Source organism: Thamnophis elegans, chromosome 1, assembly GCF_009769535.1.
Source record: "Thamnophis elegans isolate rThaEle1 chromosome 1, rThaEle1.pri, whole genome shotgun sequence".
Taxonomy (NCBI): Eukaryota; Metazoa; Chordata; class Lepidosauria; order Squamata; family Colubridae; genus Thamnophis; species Thamnophis elegans.
In genome coordinates this window covers 155898615-155914092 of record NC_045541.1, presented here as the reverse complement: position 1 = coordinate 155914092, position 15478 = coordinate 155898615, and the positions used below count along the sequence as shown (strand labels likewise).

The 15478-nt window shown below is 38.5% G+C and overlaps 1 protein-coding gene across 7 annotated transcripts in view; it reads right to left on the bottom strand.

The window, feature by feature from the left end:
* Window positions 1-15478, bottom strand: part of KTN1 (kinectin 1) — an 88718-nt gene that overhangs the window by 27237 nt on the left and 46003 nt on the right. For all 7 annotated transcript variants that reach the window (XM_032236129.1, XM_032236148.1, XM_032236140.1 and 4 more), the window contains 8 exons: window positions 14439-14507; window positions 12504-12541; window positions 12280-12370; window positions 11222-11290; window positions 4229-4263; window positions 3482-3572; window positions 2383-2451; window positions 906-943 (listed from right to left, as the gene is read on the bottom strand). In XM_032236129.1, the coding sequence (XP_032092020.1) occupies window positions 906-943; window positions 2383-2451; window positions 3482-3572; window positions 4229-4263; window positions 11222-11290; window positions 12280-12370; window positions 12504-12541; window positions 14439-14507 (500 nt within the window). The remainder of the gene's footprint in view (window positions 1-905; window positions 944-2382; window positions 2452-3481; window positions 3573-4228; window positions 4264-11221; window positions 11291-12279; window positions 12371-12503; window positions 12542-14438; window positions 14508-15478) is intronic.

The window sequence follows — 15478 nt, the reverse complement described above, 5'->3', positions numbered from 1 at the left end:
CACAAATTCACAGGCACAGGGAGACGAGTTTCTCTGACCTCCCCTCCACCAATCACCCTTCAACCCCTATGGCTTGGCCCTGGCGCAGTTGCGACAGCCGAAGCGGTAGGTTGGTGAAAGAAATTCTCCCTCCTCCTGGGTCAGGGTGGAGCTGGAGGCCGGAAGGAGCCGAGGGGTGTGTGGGGCGGGCAAGGGGGGATGTTACATCACGCTGTGACATTAAAAAACACTGTGTGGCAGATGGAAACTGCTGCACGGCGTTTTCTTGTCACGTGCGCAGCCGCGCAGCTGCACAGCTTAGAGGGAACTTTGACGGCCAGTTGTTTAACGTTCCATCTATACGCAGACTCATCACTGTCTTGAATCATCTGTTGTATCATCTGGAAATTTCAGTACTTTAACAGAGGGTTGTAGTCATTGGTATACAGAGAGAAGAGCAACTGAAAGTGCATATAGCCCTGAAGGGAGTCTGCGCTAGTTGCCCAGGTACTAGATGTAATTTTCCTAGCTTCACCTATTTGTTAAAAAGCTTCTGACCCCCTCAAGTATGAACAGATACAGTGAGCTGAATCGGTTATTATTCCTTCAATCTACAATGGACAGTAGGATTAATGCAGGGTGTGGGCTTGGGGGAAGAGACAGGCCACTACCTCAACAAAAATCCTTTGCTCACAGAAACGTTCACACATCAAATATTTTGGTGATTGGGGATTTTTTAAAATATAAAAAGGTATACTTTTTTGGAGAGAGGTAAATGTTGGGATACCAAATGCAACATTCACCATTTCATTTTAGATATTTTGTGTTTCAGAATTTTTAAGTCAATATTTATTCACTTAATTTCAAATAGTAACAAAATTTAAACATTTAGAGCTTATTAAAATGGAAGTCATGCTGCTACTTACACCCTCTGCAGGTCGTCTACCACGGATGCAAATGATACCTTTGGGGAAAAAGATGAAAATATATCGGCATTTAATAGGAGAGACTCAAATCACTCTGATTGGATGCTTCAAATGATAATAATGATTACCTGGCACAAATGATACTAGTTTTTATTAATTATTAAATTAATAAATGAATTGTTATATTGATCTACTAAGAGAAATTAGTAATAGAATTACAACAGTATTTGTAGCATTGTAACTATAATTACAAATTAGAAAACAAATTAGTTCTATTATTTAATCAAATTAAACAATAGTATTTGGCAACTACTAGTAATTTAATCCTAAACACAGTTGGCAAACACAATTTAGCTCTCCAAATTCTTTGTGAAAAATATTCTGTATGTCTCATTTTCACTCTAGTGGCATCCCACTGGAATACAGTTTTCCCTCCTCTGTGATTTTTGGAACATGGGTCCCTGGAAGTAGTATATTAGGAATGATGGACATATATCCTACCACCAAACAATTGTATTTAATATAAACTAGTGTCTGAGATGAACTTACATTCCAAGAGTAACCCTTAAGCACAGCTTAGCTTACAATACAAATCCTCTGCCTGGTAACATTAACTAGCAACCAGAGAATGTTGCCTTCCTGAAAATGTCAATATTTTAGAACTGCCGTAAAATCTGTACCATGTTATCTCCTATATAAAAGATATAGTGCAGACCAGTGGTGGGTTCCGGATCCCGTTCCAACCAGTACGGTTGGAATGGGCCTGGCGTCATTCACATGGACGTGTGCAGTGCTCACATGCGCGCAGTACACGCATGCGTCTTACTGCCTCCGTGAGCCTCCGCAACGCTCCAGCTGTTCAGTGGAGCATCGCGCAGGCACTGTACGCGCCATGCGCGTAAGTGCCGAAGACTTAAAAGACTGGTAAGGAGCTCAGGCGGGCGGGTGGGCCCTCTGGAGCACCATACCAGAACGGTATCCGGTTCTCCGGGCAGACTCAGGGCATACCGCCTGCAACCCACCACTGGTGCAGACTCTAGCTGGATTTTGGTTGTAAAGAACTCACAGGATGTAGTAAAACAAGATGTGACAACAGACATCAAATCAGAGTAGCAACAATTACAATCCAAAAGTTTCAAGTAAAATTCTCTAGACATACAAAAAATATATTTATAAATCAAATATGTAGGCTACTTAACTAATAGTAACTTTGGGTAGTGTACAAGATAAGATAACAATCAAAACAATGTAAAACAAAGGAAACTGGTATTCCCAGAGGGGACTTATTTCCTAACCTAGCATCTGGGGGAAAAGCCAGCTCTTCAAAGCTAATTTAAAACAAAACATTGTCACAGCACTGCAATTCTCCAGTGGGATACTGTTATAATTAGCAGGATACTAATAGATGGAAAATGTTATAGTTATAATTACCAGCAATCCATTTGAAGATTTTTTTTAAAGTTTTGATAAGATATACCTGCTCATTCTGTACTTTCCGAAGACTTTCAACTTCACTTTTCAGGGATAAGTTTTCTGTTCTCAATGCCTTTACAAACAAAAGAGTTTCAATATTGAAGAGTTGCAACACTGCTACTGATCTTTAAATAATAGTAACTGTTGCTATTAATTAAATTTATATGCTGCCCAACTCCCAGTGACTATAATTTATACATTATGTAATTTATAAATTATTTTTATAGTTTATAAATTATTTAAAACATTAAAACTAGACATTTTAGAACAAGAAACAATAAGAAAGATAAAATGGCAGGATGACAAGCAGAGTGTGAGAAGTAAACCAACAAGGCCTAGGTGAAGAGCCATGTGTTCAAGGCCCTTGGAAACATCTGCAGGGTGGGGGCAATCTTGGGGGGAACCTCATTCCAGAGGACAGGCATTATGACATAAAAGGGGTCTTTCTTCAGTCCTCACAGAGTGTTACTTAAGCACACCAATCCTGCCAGACTGAATTGCCCAAGCACGTACAATGCAACATAGATAGTCCCTCAAAAAAAACACAATAAATTCAATTTGTATGTTAACTTAAATGTAACTCCTCAGTACAGATTTGACCACCTTTTATTATTATTATCAATGGAATAATATCTTAATATAGAAGAATGCTTTACAATTTTTCCCTGGACACTTCAAGACATACCAGAACCTGGCACACATATCAAAGGGATGATGAATGACATCTTCATATTTAGGCATTCCAGCTTGACAGTCTAAAGTGCATTCAACGACACAGTATCAAATGACACTCTGATGTCCTCAGCACAAAAATCTCCGAAGGCCTAATCTTATTCCAGCATAAAGAACAGTAACATGTCTTAATTCTCTCAGCAGAAGGGTGGGTGGGTGGGAGTAAAAGAAGCAATTAGTTGTCTGTAAGTGCAGTTCTTTGGGTGGTCATCTGTGGATACTTATATGTGAGCTGTGTGTCCACATCACAAACCCTACAAAATCCTCCATGTATACTGTGCAACTTGGCATGGCTAGCTGAGGTACTATGAAATCTTACACACTCCCGCACCACTGAGAAGTAAGCCATGTAACATTCATAAAGTCATTACCTTTAATTCATCCTCCTTATTTGCCATTTCTATGAGCCCAGTTTCAAGGAGTTCTTCAACCGTCTTTATTTTGTCATCCTTATCTGTAATACTGAAGCCAAGAACATGTACATTGACAACTATTCAAAACTGGTTGAAATAATCAGGATGGCAACTTTATGCACATTTCCTCAAGGGGTGCTTGCCACTGAATAGTCTTCACAGAACCAGCTGTAACACAGCCTTAACTCTTCAGAGTATCAATTCATCCAGAAAGCTCCTTCCCATCCTACTTCCTCAATTTCTTTTACTACAGGGAAGGTATTCTTTTGGTGGCTCAGATGCCACACTTAACTTTGTGAAGGTGGATGGAAGCTAATGATGTTGCCTTTCTTTTTGGTGTCCTTCTTTCTTGTTAATTGTGGGGAGGGGGAGAGAATGGGATTTTATTTTCTTTTTTTCACCAATTATCTTAAGCCTACTTTAGATATACATGGGGTTGTTTTTACATCTGAAAATAGGGGGGGGGATTGCACAGCTGGAATTTTGGAAACATTATCAGTATAAAATTGGGAGAATGCATGCTAAAGTTTCAGTAGCGACAATTTACCAATTTCTGCTTTGCATAGAAATGTCAAGGATGGAACTTGAGAACATCTCTATGTCAAGCCATATTTTCAGAAATCTGTGGCAGACCCATCCCACCCTATGCTATACAGATTTACAGCAAGGTAAACTTGAAAAATGATTATTTCCCCCATTCCTTACCTTCTTTCCAGTTGCTCCAGCAATTCTTTGTTAGCCTAACAAGTAAGAAACAAAGCAATACATGTTAAGTCTACAACTTTCATCCTAAGATATTCAGCTGCTTGGAATCTAAATGTTTACATTCACTTAAAGTCATGGCACAAAACCCACCCCAGATATTTAAATATCATTAGCTGAGCATTCAAATGGAGTATGTCTGATTTGTTAAGAAGAGGTGGCAGAGCAGAGAGGGAAAATGACAGTCTTTATGTGGTAATCTGGGAAACAAATATAGTCTATTTCTTTCACTTTCTGTTTTCTGATGTTTGTCTGGAACCAAGTTAGTTGAGATGAGAGATGAAAGTGAAGTTCTTGGTGCTCTCAGAATTTGACTGTTTGCTTGCACTATGTTTCACTCCCAACCAGATAACATAATGCAGAAATTATAGTCATCAATGCCACTGGTAACTGTACAAATTTGTCCTTTTTTGGGTCTTCCTCAACTATACTCCTACCCATACACAAGACTGAGTTGCAAACTTTGTGGTACCTGACTTAGTTCTTCTAACTCTTCTAACATTGTGAGAGAATCTTTCCTTGGTACTGCTCTCTACATTATCTTGCCATCTTTTATGACTGCACTGCTAAATTTTATCAATCTTTTATAAACCACAATTTTGATAAAATGAATGATGAAAATTATTCCAAGTAGTAGCAATTTGCTTCATAAATTGATGTTATCCCTAGTAAATAGAATCCTATTAACATACAACGTTATTTAATATTACATTTTTCTTGATCAAAGAAATGTGAAGGATTTTATAGCATCTACTGCAACATATTTGGTCTGTACCAAATACCCTATACTATTTATACAAAACCAACAATAACTAATTGCATGCCATCAAATCAGTATTAATTCTTTAACAAGCCTGTAGACAGATTTTCTCTAGGATGACCTATCACCAACCTGGCCTTGAGATCTTTCAGAAGAGCACCCATTCATTCCATTGTGACTGAGAAGCCTACATGTTCTGCATAAGAAGCAACCAAGAAGCATCTAGATCTTTGGTCTATTTCAATCTCAGTTATTTTTAGTCAATAATCTTTTAAAATCGAATCACCACAGATCCTTTAACATGGGTGGGCACTTCAGATGTTATGAACTACAACTCTAATATCCCTCTCTCAGGTATGTTTGCATCTCTATAATAGCAAAGGACTTTATTTCTTAGCACTGTAACTTAACCACTGAGACTTGTTCAAGAAACTATAAGAAAAATGCATAATACTATTTTTATGGAACAATTGTGGAATAAGATTCAATATATAATGGAATGGATCACTTTTTCTATCATGTATGAAGAGTATGAAGGGCTCTAATTTTTATTCCAGTAAGAAAGACCAAAGAGCTTTCTGTAGCCCTAAGATGGCAGTAAAAGCCAAGCTTCCAGCAGTTGAGAGATGACAAACATTATTTAAAAATAGTTCTGTAGCGTGAAGTTAAATAAAAACAGATGTAAATACAAGTTTTACAGAAGACACTCCTTCTTAGGAAAAATCCCATAATTGAAAGAAAAGGAGCAGGTACCTCTCATTCCTAGTAGAAAAGGGAATTTCATAATAAAGTTGATGTACCATTTTCCTACTTAAGGGAGGATATCCTTATCTGAAGTTAGAATGGTCCCCAAAAGGGTTTGAATGACTCACTGAGCAAACTTACAAAGTATTACTTATTGCAAAGCTCTTCTCCTGAAAGAAATGTCAACTTTGATTTGTGAATTAAAAGAGTTGTACTATTCTTCCTTTGTAAGGCACCACGTCCTTACCTCATAAAGCTCAGCCTAGTCTGAGGACCATGTTGTTCCCCTGCATATAACACTGAGGAGACATTAGTAGAGAAGGTAGCCAAACTACTAGCAAGATGTACTGAAGATTAGATGAACCAGGCGATATAACTGTAGGCTTCCATGTACTGGGCTAATCAATGAGCATGTTGAAGGAGGCCTTGACATGTTTTATTGAGCGATGAAAGATGTGACCTCTGATTATTCTAACATTGTTGAGATCTCCCTCATGAGTTTAACTCAGAATTGCAGAGTGCTACCCTAATTACTTTGAGTTCCAAGAAGTCTATAAAATTTTAGTGAATCCAATAACATCCACTGGACAAGTCTCCTATGCCCCAAAGGCTGGCATTGGCAACTAGATGGATAAAAAAGAATTTCCAAAGGAATACACACTTTTCAAGGGCCTTAGACATCCAGTATATGAAAGACTTTCAAATGTGGTCTCAGAATAAATGACTTGGTCCCCTGTTGCTTCTCCTCTCAAGAAGAGAAATGATGTCTACTGTTGGGAGTATGAGTGAGCCCTGGTCCACGGAACTGAGTCTTAGAGATGACCTAGGGCTGCTGAATTTCAACCATTTGGCATGCATCACTGACCTGATTAATTCCTGTAAGGGAGGAGGGCCAAGCCTGCCAGAATAGTTCAGCTTTGTTTCCAGAAGCTGCAGGAATTAAGCGGGGGCATCTGCCTCTTCTCCCAGTTGATGCAGAAGCCAAGGTATGATAGGCAACAGACTATCTTGCTCACTCTGTTAAAGAATGAAACAGAGGAGAAGGTAATCTAAATAGCAGTAGGTATGAATTTGGTCCTAAGAGAACACTACAGGTGCTACAAGGATCTTTATGTTGCCGTGTCAAATGGGAGAGCAGTGTATTGAGAATGATGGCCCAGTTCAAATCTCAAAAAACCTCCAGTAGATGGCGAAATGAACAGACAAACAAGGTTCTTGGAAATAAAGAAAGGCTAGCCAAAAGAATTGAATTTCGGGTTGCCACATGAAACTTATTGCCAGTGGGAATGATTCTATGACTTTGATAGCAAACAGATGGTTGATGGCTTGAAGTAGGTGCTTTGCTTTCTGGAATTTCAGGGAAGAACTTCATTAGCTATGTCACTGTATGACACACCCAGGTGCCTGAATATTAAAACACTAGCACTAGGCAACTAAGCAAAGCCCGCCCATCCCAAGCTCATGGATGATCTTGATACGTGGTGTCCATTTATGAAGAATGACCCTTAGATTCCTGGTGCTTCAGCTGATAATATGACTCATGCCAATAAATTACGGATCCTTGTGTAACGCTGGTTTTCAGCCAAGAAGTCATCTAATGGTTTTCAAAAGTGTTTTCACCAAAAATGCTCAAAGTTAATAGCAATTTGGATTTATTATTTATTATTTGATTTACACCTTGTCTTTCTCCTGTGGAAAGCACTTGAGGCAGCTGTCAAAAGTTAAATACAAAAACAGAATATAGAAATTTAACAAACTGGTTCAGAAAACAATGAAATAAACAACAAAATCGTCTAATAAATCAAAGTGCTGTTATACTGTGTGCCAAAAAGATGAGTCTCTTCAAGATGCCTCTCTACTGATCTTAATTACCAGGCAGATTAATAACCAGCGATCTAGTCTGCCTTAGTGATCCTGCTCAACACAAATGCAGAGGAAATATTCGCTGCAGGGTTTGAGGCTACAGGAAATACTTCAGCCACCCTTGGAACTAAAAGTAGACCATCCAGGAAATCTGTGCCCACATTCTTTGGAAATGCTTCCTTCTCCACTGGCTGTGAGACTTCTGGTCTCTTTGAAAGCTTCTTAGGGATGAAAAAGTGAAATCCCCAAATTACATAGCCCACATGGGCAGCTCTGCTGATCTGTTTTGAAAGAATTCTTCTTTCCTGGGCTGTAAGACATGCCTTCCTCTTCTGGGTGTCTTCAAAGATGGTTGTTGCCATGTGCTTGACTTTCTGGCCAATTTGCTGGGGGGGGGGTGTCTCAATTCCCCTAGGAAATTGAAAATATATCACTCCCTTAAGTGGGGTGAGCAAACTACCACCTCTGCATAGCTGTTAAAAAATACTTTGGGCAAGACAGAAGGAGACCTACCTGGAAAGGACATCAGGTCACCTGAAGAGGTCATAGTTTGGAGGGTCAGTCCCTGAGAATGGTGCCCCCTAACCACTAAAATCTCTCCTGATATGTCCAAAAAAAGTGATGGACATTTTCCTGGGCTATCATAAAATGTAACAAAGGAAAAAAGGAAGAAATTGAAAAAAGTAGAAAACAATGAAGTCAAGTGCTATAGGATAAAGCTCTTGTAATGAGCTGCTTACTATAGCAGGCGGGACCAAGGAAGTGGCTGGGAGGTTATTACAGGTTTACAAAGTTTCTTTGGCCTCCCATTGAAACAAGAGAAGAAGCATCCAAGGACCCATAACAGGAACCAAAATTATGGTATGCAGTAATGTTGATTTTTACTCTATCGGAGTAAAGTCAATTAGCAAAAGAAGTCAAAAGCTTCCATAAAAGTTCCTTTCAAATTAGATAGTGGCACTGCTTTTAGATCAGTTCTTAGAAGATAGCCTGTATAAAATAGCCTGTTATGAGGAACATCAAGAAATATTAGGGCTCAACATATCTGCGTCTACTCCAAACCTCTTTGTGTCAAAACAAGTCTAAATCTTTTTTCTATTGAAAGATAAACGGTACATGCCTTTCTCTGTCCATCTCCACCCATCACTGCCCTCCTGGCTACTCTGCATTCTGTCACTTTTGCTGCCCTCTGCTCCTACAGCCCTGCCAATCCTGCAGCTGATCTTCATCTTCTTGCCCCCCCCCCCCCACTGCAGATGAGGCATGCCTGGCCTTTCTGAAGGAGCTGCTGGCCACATGCAGCCTTCTTGCAAAGCAGCCTTGTGAAAAGGCCATGCACCATTTAAAGAAGGGTGTGGACAGCATCAGAAGGCAACGGGGACTGCTAAAGGCCACTACTACAGTCTCAGTACTGTCAATGCCACCATTGCTGCTAAGGAGTGCCAAGGTACAGGATGGGCAAAATGGCAGAGATTTGGGGAGGGGGGGACATAGGTAGGTTGGGAGGGGGAGTTCAAGAAGAGGCAGTTTTACAAAGACTTGGGGCTGGGGAAATCTATCCAGGAGTTATTTGGATTGGGGCGTGTTCTCACCAAATGATTAGAGGGGATTTGGTTAGTGAATGTAACAGGGACTGCTAAGGTGCTGTCTCTAATCAATACAGTCAGGTGACATCTTGCATTATAACTGCTTGGCAGTGGAAATTCTGGTTCTAAATATCATCATTACTGGAGAATTCCTCATATAATAAGGAATTATATCACCATATAGCTGCTGAATGTATAGATTTTACAAACAATTTTTCTTAACATGTTACATTTTTGTCATTATTGTTATTAACCTATGTATCACTTGCGAACATTTTCTTCAGAAGCATATTGCACACATGAGAAAAGTTTGAATTTTGAAGAACAGTTGTTTCAAATCTTTTATTCAAAAAGGAAATATTATACTGCATTAAAAGGGGGAATACATTTATTTCTCCTTGAAGACTGGTTTCAACAGATATACCACTAAACGCTCTTCTGCATCTAAAAATGCCAGCACAGGCTTGGTTGACAATAGGGAAGAAAAACTCAAAATCTAATGTTTTAGCAAGGTCACTCAGTAAGTTCATTCTAGTAGGCATGCTTTGTTTAATCTCTCAACCCATCTACCAACCATGCATATAAAAACTAATAGTTGATGACATGGAAAGTTATATTACACAAATAATGTTCCGGGAATGAATTAATGGTGCCATCTGAATGTTTTCCAATCCTATGCTTTTTATTTAGGATAGTGTTTAGAAGGAAGCATGAGTAAGATAATAACACATTTTACAAGCCTGAGCTCCTTATAAACACTAGCCAGCCTAAAACATTCATTGAATAACACACTTTCTCCCTCCCTCGCTGTCTCTCTCACACATCCATACATAAAATTAAAACAAAATCAAAATGACCCAGGTAACTATTCTGTTTGCTTTTGCAGCAACACTGCAAGATGTTACAATGATAGTCACAGCCTCAAAAGTCCATACTTCCATTCATCTCATTCAGAAAATTGGTAACAGAAACAGCAATATGGAAAACCTATATGGGGAACACTTTAAATTCCTGTTAAACTCTCTTTATCTTACATTGGACTTCTTTGTATAAAGGAATTACAAAAGTGATTTTATCAGAAGGCAAGAGCTCTGCATGCCCCTGAAAACTCAACATTCCAGAGCTACAATCACACTCCCATGAGAGTCCCAGAGCAGCCTTTCTTACAGCTGAACTAAACAAACCTTCTGTCTCCTGGTTCAATCCTAGTATGTACTTCTATGCCAAACAAAGAAAAAGAGGAGGAGAAAGAAGAGGTTGTGTGTCTCATCAACCTTGGCTATCCGCAAGTTACTGTCACTGTGGCCAGGTACTAAATTCAATGCATCTTTTTTATTCAAGTTCCACTGAAGTGACAAGCCAGTGGTGGAGGAGAGAAAAATAAAAGGGGAAAAATGTAAATGAATGAACGAGGATTGGCATAATGGGATTCCAAACTGCACCATCATTTTTGCTTTTGCATCCATATGTTTTGGAAGGGAGTACTGAAGGTGCAGATGACTTGTTGCAAGTCTGCTAAGGCCAACTTGCCACAATATAATTGCCATGGGACAGTTCAACAAATACAGAAGTTAAATTAATTTTGACTGAACCATGGCCAGTAATAATAAAGGTTAATCCAGAAATACAAAAATTATGTGGCCACCAATAATAAAAGTACCTGAATGAAACCATTAATACAGCATTGAATTATCCTGCAGTGAATTGTCCCGTGGTGAGTTGGCTGTGGAAAATGGATGTGGTGAGTTGTCCCAGACCTCATTGACAAGAACTTGGTGTAACTGATTCATTAGAAAGGGAATATCAACAGCTTTTTACAGTGGTTGAAGCTGCTGCTCAGCCTGGTATCGTATTGCCATATCCAGCCCATGTAACATTGTTCTGCATCAAATTAAACCTTAGTAAACATAGCCTATTTATTTTCATTAAACAGAGATTGAACATCCTATAAATTATTATTATCTGCAGCAAAGTGTGCCATACCTGCTCAGAGAGGACAGCCTGCAGTTTCTGAATTTCCAACCGAAAAGTTTTGTTTTGATCCTCTAGATCCTAGAATGTAATTGTCAGATCATACTGTTAATCTGGAATTACAAACTTGGGGATGGCTCTTATCATTTTCTTGAAGAGGAATAGCAAGAACATATAAAGAAATGTTAAGTGATTCCTACTGGAACTGGCTTCAATTACATTTGGGGGAAAGACAAACCCAGAGACACAGCAATATCTTTATATGCAATATCTTCCCTATTTCAATCTCTAAACATGATTTAATTTATCCTTAACCTGTTCGTTTTAGGATTTGGAAAATTTCAAAAATTCCAGATGGAATGGTCATTGGCAAATAATTTCAAAGTGAGATTATTTAAAAAACAATGAACATAGTAACTGCAATTAAGCAGAAGTTAATCAACAAAATGGAATACTGCCAAAATATTGGGGAGGGGAGGAGAGGAGAATAAATAAATAATAAAAACAGGAAAGGGACCAAATAAGATCCAAACTGCTTCAAAAGGGCAAGGACAGCCAATCTGGACTTTTCTAGATATTTCAATTCCCATAAACCCCAAATTTGATTAATAGACAGGGTTTTGAGAAGCACAGAACATTTATTGTATGGCACATTCACATCACATTTTGATAAAAAACACAAAAGATAAAAATACAAAATATGAAATAATTAATTTAAAATATTGTAACCAGGAAGCATAGAGTAAAGGCATCAGAATGCCTGCTCCTGGTTCAGGAACAGGGAAGAAATAAAGAAAACTAATGCTGAAGAAAAACCAGCATTTAATAACATTGCCACAATCATAAGCTTTTGGGCCATAGATAGTAATCCAAGCTGAGACCACATTTCAGAATGGACTCCTTAGGTGTTTTGATGAAATATGTAATATTCTCCACAATTTAGACTCTTAGAGCCAATCAATGCATAAACAATTTAATTTTGCCTTTCCTGTTTCATTGTTTCCTATTTCTACTGTCAAGGGGTTACTGTCTTTTATTCCACTATAAGACAGCTTCGTAAAATATAATACCTGAAGTTCCTCCTTTGCATCTGAAGCTTTGGAGTAATGTCCTTGAAGCTGATCTTCCAGTGTTCTGATTTTGTCATCTTTGACATGCACACTGGAGGGGAGAAAAAGATTAAAATAAGTTTCCTCCTTGCTCGTAAGACCTTGCATGAGACCCTCCTTGTTCCAAACTAATGCATAATAATTCCAGCATTGGTTTCTCAAGAAGCAGTTTTCATTGGTTTTACCTTTTCTGTATCCGCTCCAGCTCACGAATGGTAACCACCTAGACATAAAAAGATTAGTACTTTTTTTAATGTCACATCACATTTTACTCACATCCAATTTTTTTAAAGGTCACATTTAGTTTCTGGATCTGCTTTTCGTTCTATGACAAGAAAAGGGACCACACATATCCTTCGTTTGGCTCTGAGAAAGGACATGTTGTTTGAAAGGCTATGATATTTTCAAAGCATCCTGATCTAACAGAAAATAAAATATTAACTTTTAGGTAATATCTTAACAAGTGGAAACACTCTAGGAGAAATGGCCATTTGTACATTTTATTTACAATTGTACATGAATAGATTTAAACATCTGTATATTGGTAGGAATGAGATTGGCAAGTCAGTATGTTTAAATCCATGTTCACTCAAGAATCCACATTCTTGACCTTAATGAGGGCAAATGCATCTAGTTCAGGGGTCCCCAACTTCTTGTCTGTGGCTCACTACCAGTCTGCGGGCTAATTCCACTGGGCTGCCTGAGCGGTTGGCCTGTGTGTTCACACATGGCCCCACTCACACAAGCCTTATTGCTTGCGGATCCACTCATACTACGTCATAGTAGGCGCTTGTGCACCTACTCGCGTGGGCATTCATGGCCCCTCCCACAAAATCATCTCCTCTTTCCCCACTCTGGACCACCAACCCAGATTGATTGGGGAATTCTGATCTAGTTGTGCTAGCTCACATATAAATTTTTTGTTGTTTCAAATTAGAGGGCAAAGTTGTGTACTGAGATTGGTACAAGAAAAGTACAGGTACTCAGCTTACGACCACAACTGAGCCCAAAATTTCTGTTGTTAAGTGAGACATTTGTTAAAGGGAGTAAAATAGAAGGGCTAAAATAGGAGGAGGAAAGAATATTATATATGTTCGCCACTACGAACAACTGTTGTAAAGTCGAGGACTACCTGTAATCAAAGCAAAAAGAGACTGGAGAAAAATTCAGAGAAGCGACAGAAGGCTATTGCTTCAGGAATCCATTTTTTGTCTACCAAATAAGTAAACAAGTCTAGGCAGAAAACAATGTTATACAGTATTCTTCATTTTATGGTGGGTTCATGTTTGTATGCAATACTGTACTCTATGTTTTCAAGTCACTTGGAATTTTCGTAAATCAGAAGTTCCTCTGAGTAGGAATAGAGCAATATTATTTTGTCTGCATAGAACCTAATACTTTACTTCATCTTCTGTTACAATTTCTTTTAAGATGCTATGATTTCAACTACTCTGTACTCTTATTTCCTCCATTGCTGAATGTTTTCTCATAACACTTATAAGTTAAAAAGGGATTTTTGTTTCATTCTCCCTTTTCCTTTTTAAAAGTAAGTTTGATTCCATTTATTTCTTTTGAGATAAGATTATCTCTCCAAATGGGACACCGAAGAAGGCGCTGATTCCCCTATCCATATGGGTCAGTGGTATTGAAGCAGATTCTCTGTTTCCCTTTTTAATTTATCAGAAAACCCACAGAAGTGGAACGTCTAGTGAAGGCATGGTAAACATGTCTCTGTGGAGTGTGGAGAAAACTGTGAAAAAGACTGAAGAACCAGTGAGTAGACTCGGTAAGGAAAAGATGACAGATTGCCCCTATGTATTCCAGACAGCTGCTCCCCACAAGGGTAACAGTCTACACTGTGAGTCTGAGTGCCAGTACCTTTTAAAGGACACTAACTTCAGTAACCTTAATTCTAATTTTGGAAATTGCTTATTGTTTCTGAGCGTATGCCAGTACTTTAATATTAGTCTAATTGTGCAGCTGCCAGAATAATCCTAATTTATTTCATTGAGCCAATAGGATGGTGATTTTTCCAAAATCCTTCTGCTACTGAATAAACAATATTTAGCATTATTAATGGATAAGTCATCATCCTGACTGCCCAGAAGAAGACTTCTTACCTGATCATTTGTGATCGCCTGCAACTTTTGTACTTCTGCTTTCAGAGACATGTTGATATTCTGGACAACCTGCAGAGGGGAGAATGAGCATTCTTAGCTCTTCTATTCAATCTACTATTTGGCACACTGAATTAATATTAAAAAAAGCTTTCCTGTGCAATTTCAAAAAGGCTAACAAAGATGGAAATCAGCAGAACAGACCACCTGGGCAGTTTGCACGACCAACTGTACAAATGCAGAAGGATGAAATGGAAGAATGGATGGTCACCTCAAGCTACAGTTGCCATGAAATAACAAATGCCTCACACACTCCACAGCTACAAAACTAGACTTTCAGGCAGCACATTTGAATTTTGTTGGATCTGTTTGCGCTACTGAATTTGCAGAGAACTGCTTTGCATTTTGGAGAACAAAGAATGGTATTTTATTTCTGAATTTGAATAAGATCCAAGAGTGAGGCATTTATAGCATGATGGGATGAAAAGAAAAATGTTTGTAAGGTTTGAACTGGCTTGTTGCAGGCTCAAAAGGTTTCTGAAGAAAAGTGGCTGATGGATTATGCTGGTATCAATTCTCACTCTCTATTCATGTAATCTTGTTTCAGAGTCTATCTTGCTAATTTGGAAAAATTTAATAATTACCATTCTCTATAAAAACATTCTCTTAAATCTAAATGTTACGCATTTTCCTTCCCATCCATGCAACATAATCTACCTTTCTAAGGATTAGGAAGAGAAACTCCTGTAGCTTTAGAGTAATTTGTAAACTGGGAATTGATCGGACGCTTACTGGACACTTTCTAAGATCTACTGTCTCTCTTAAACTGCTGAAGTTTTTACCGCTTTCATTATAGGTGCCTTCATGCTTGCATAGGTACATCCCTTCCCTTGAAGGCAAGAAAGTAGAGAGTACTGAAGTCACAGAACTGAACTAGAGCAAGCAGAGGTAGTGTTTATCAATGATTTGATGAGCAGTGATAAATACAAGCATGAGATAAATACAAGCATGGGAAGACAAAATCAAGGCAACGGCTGTCATTG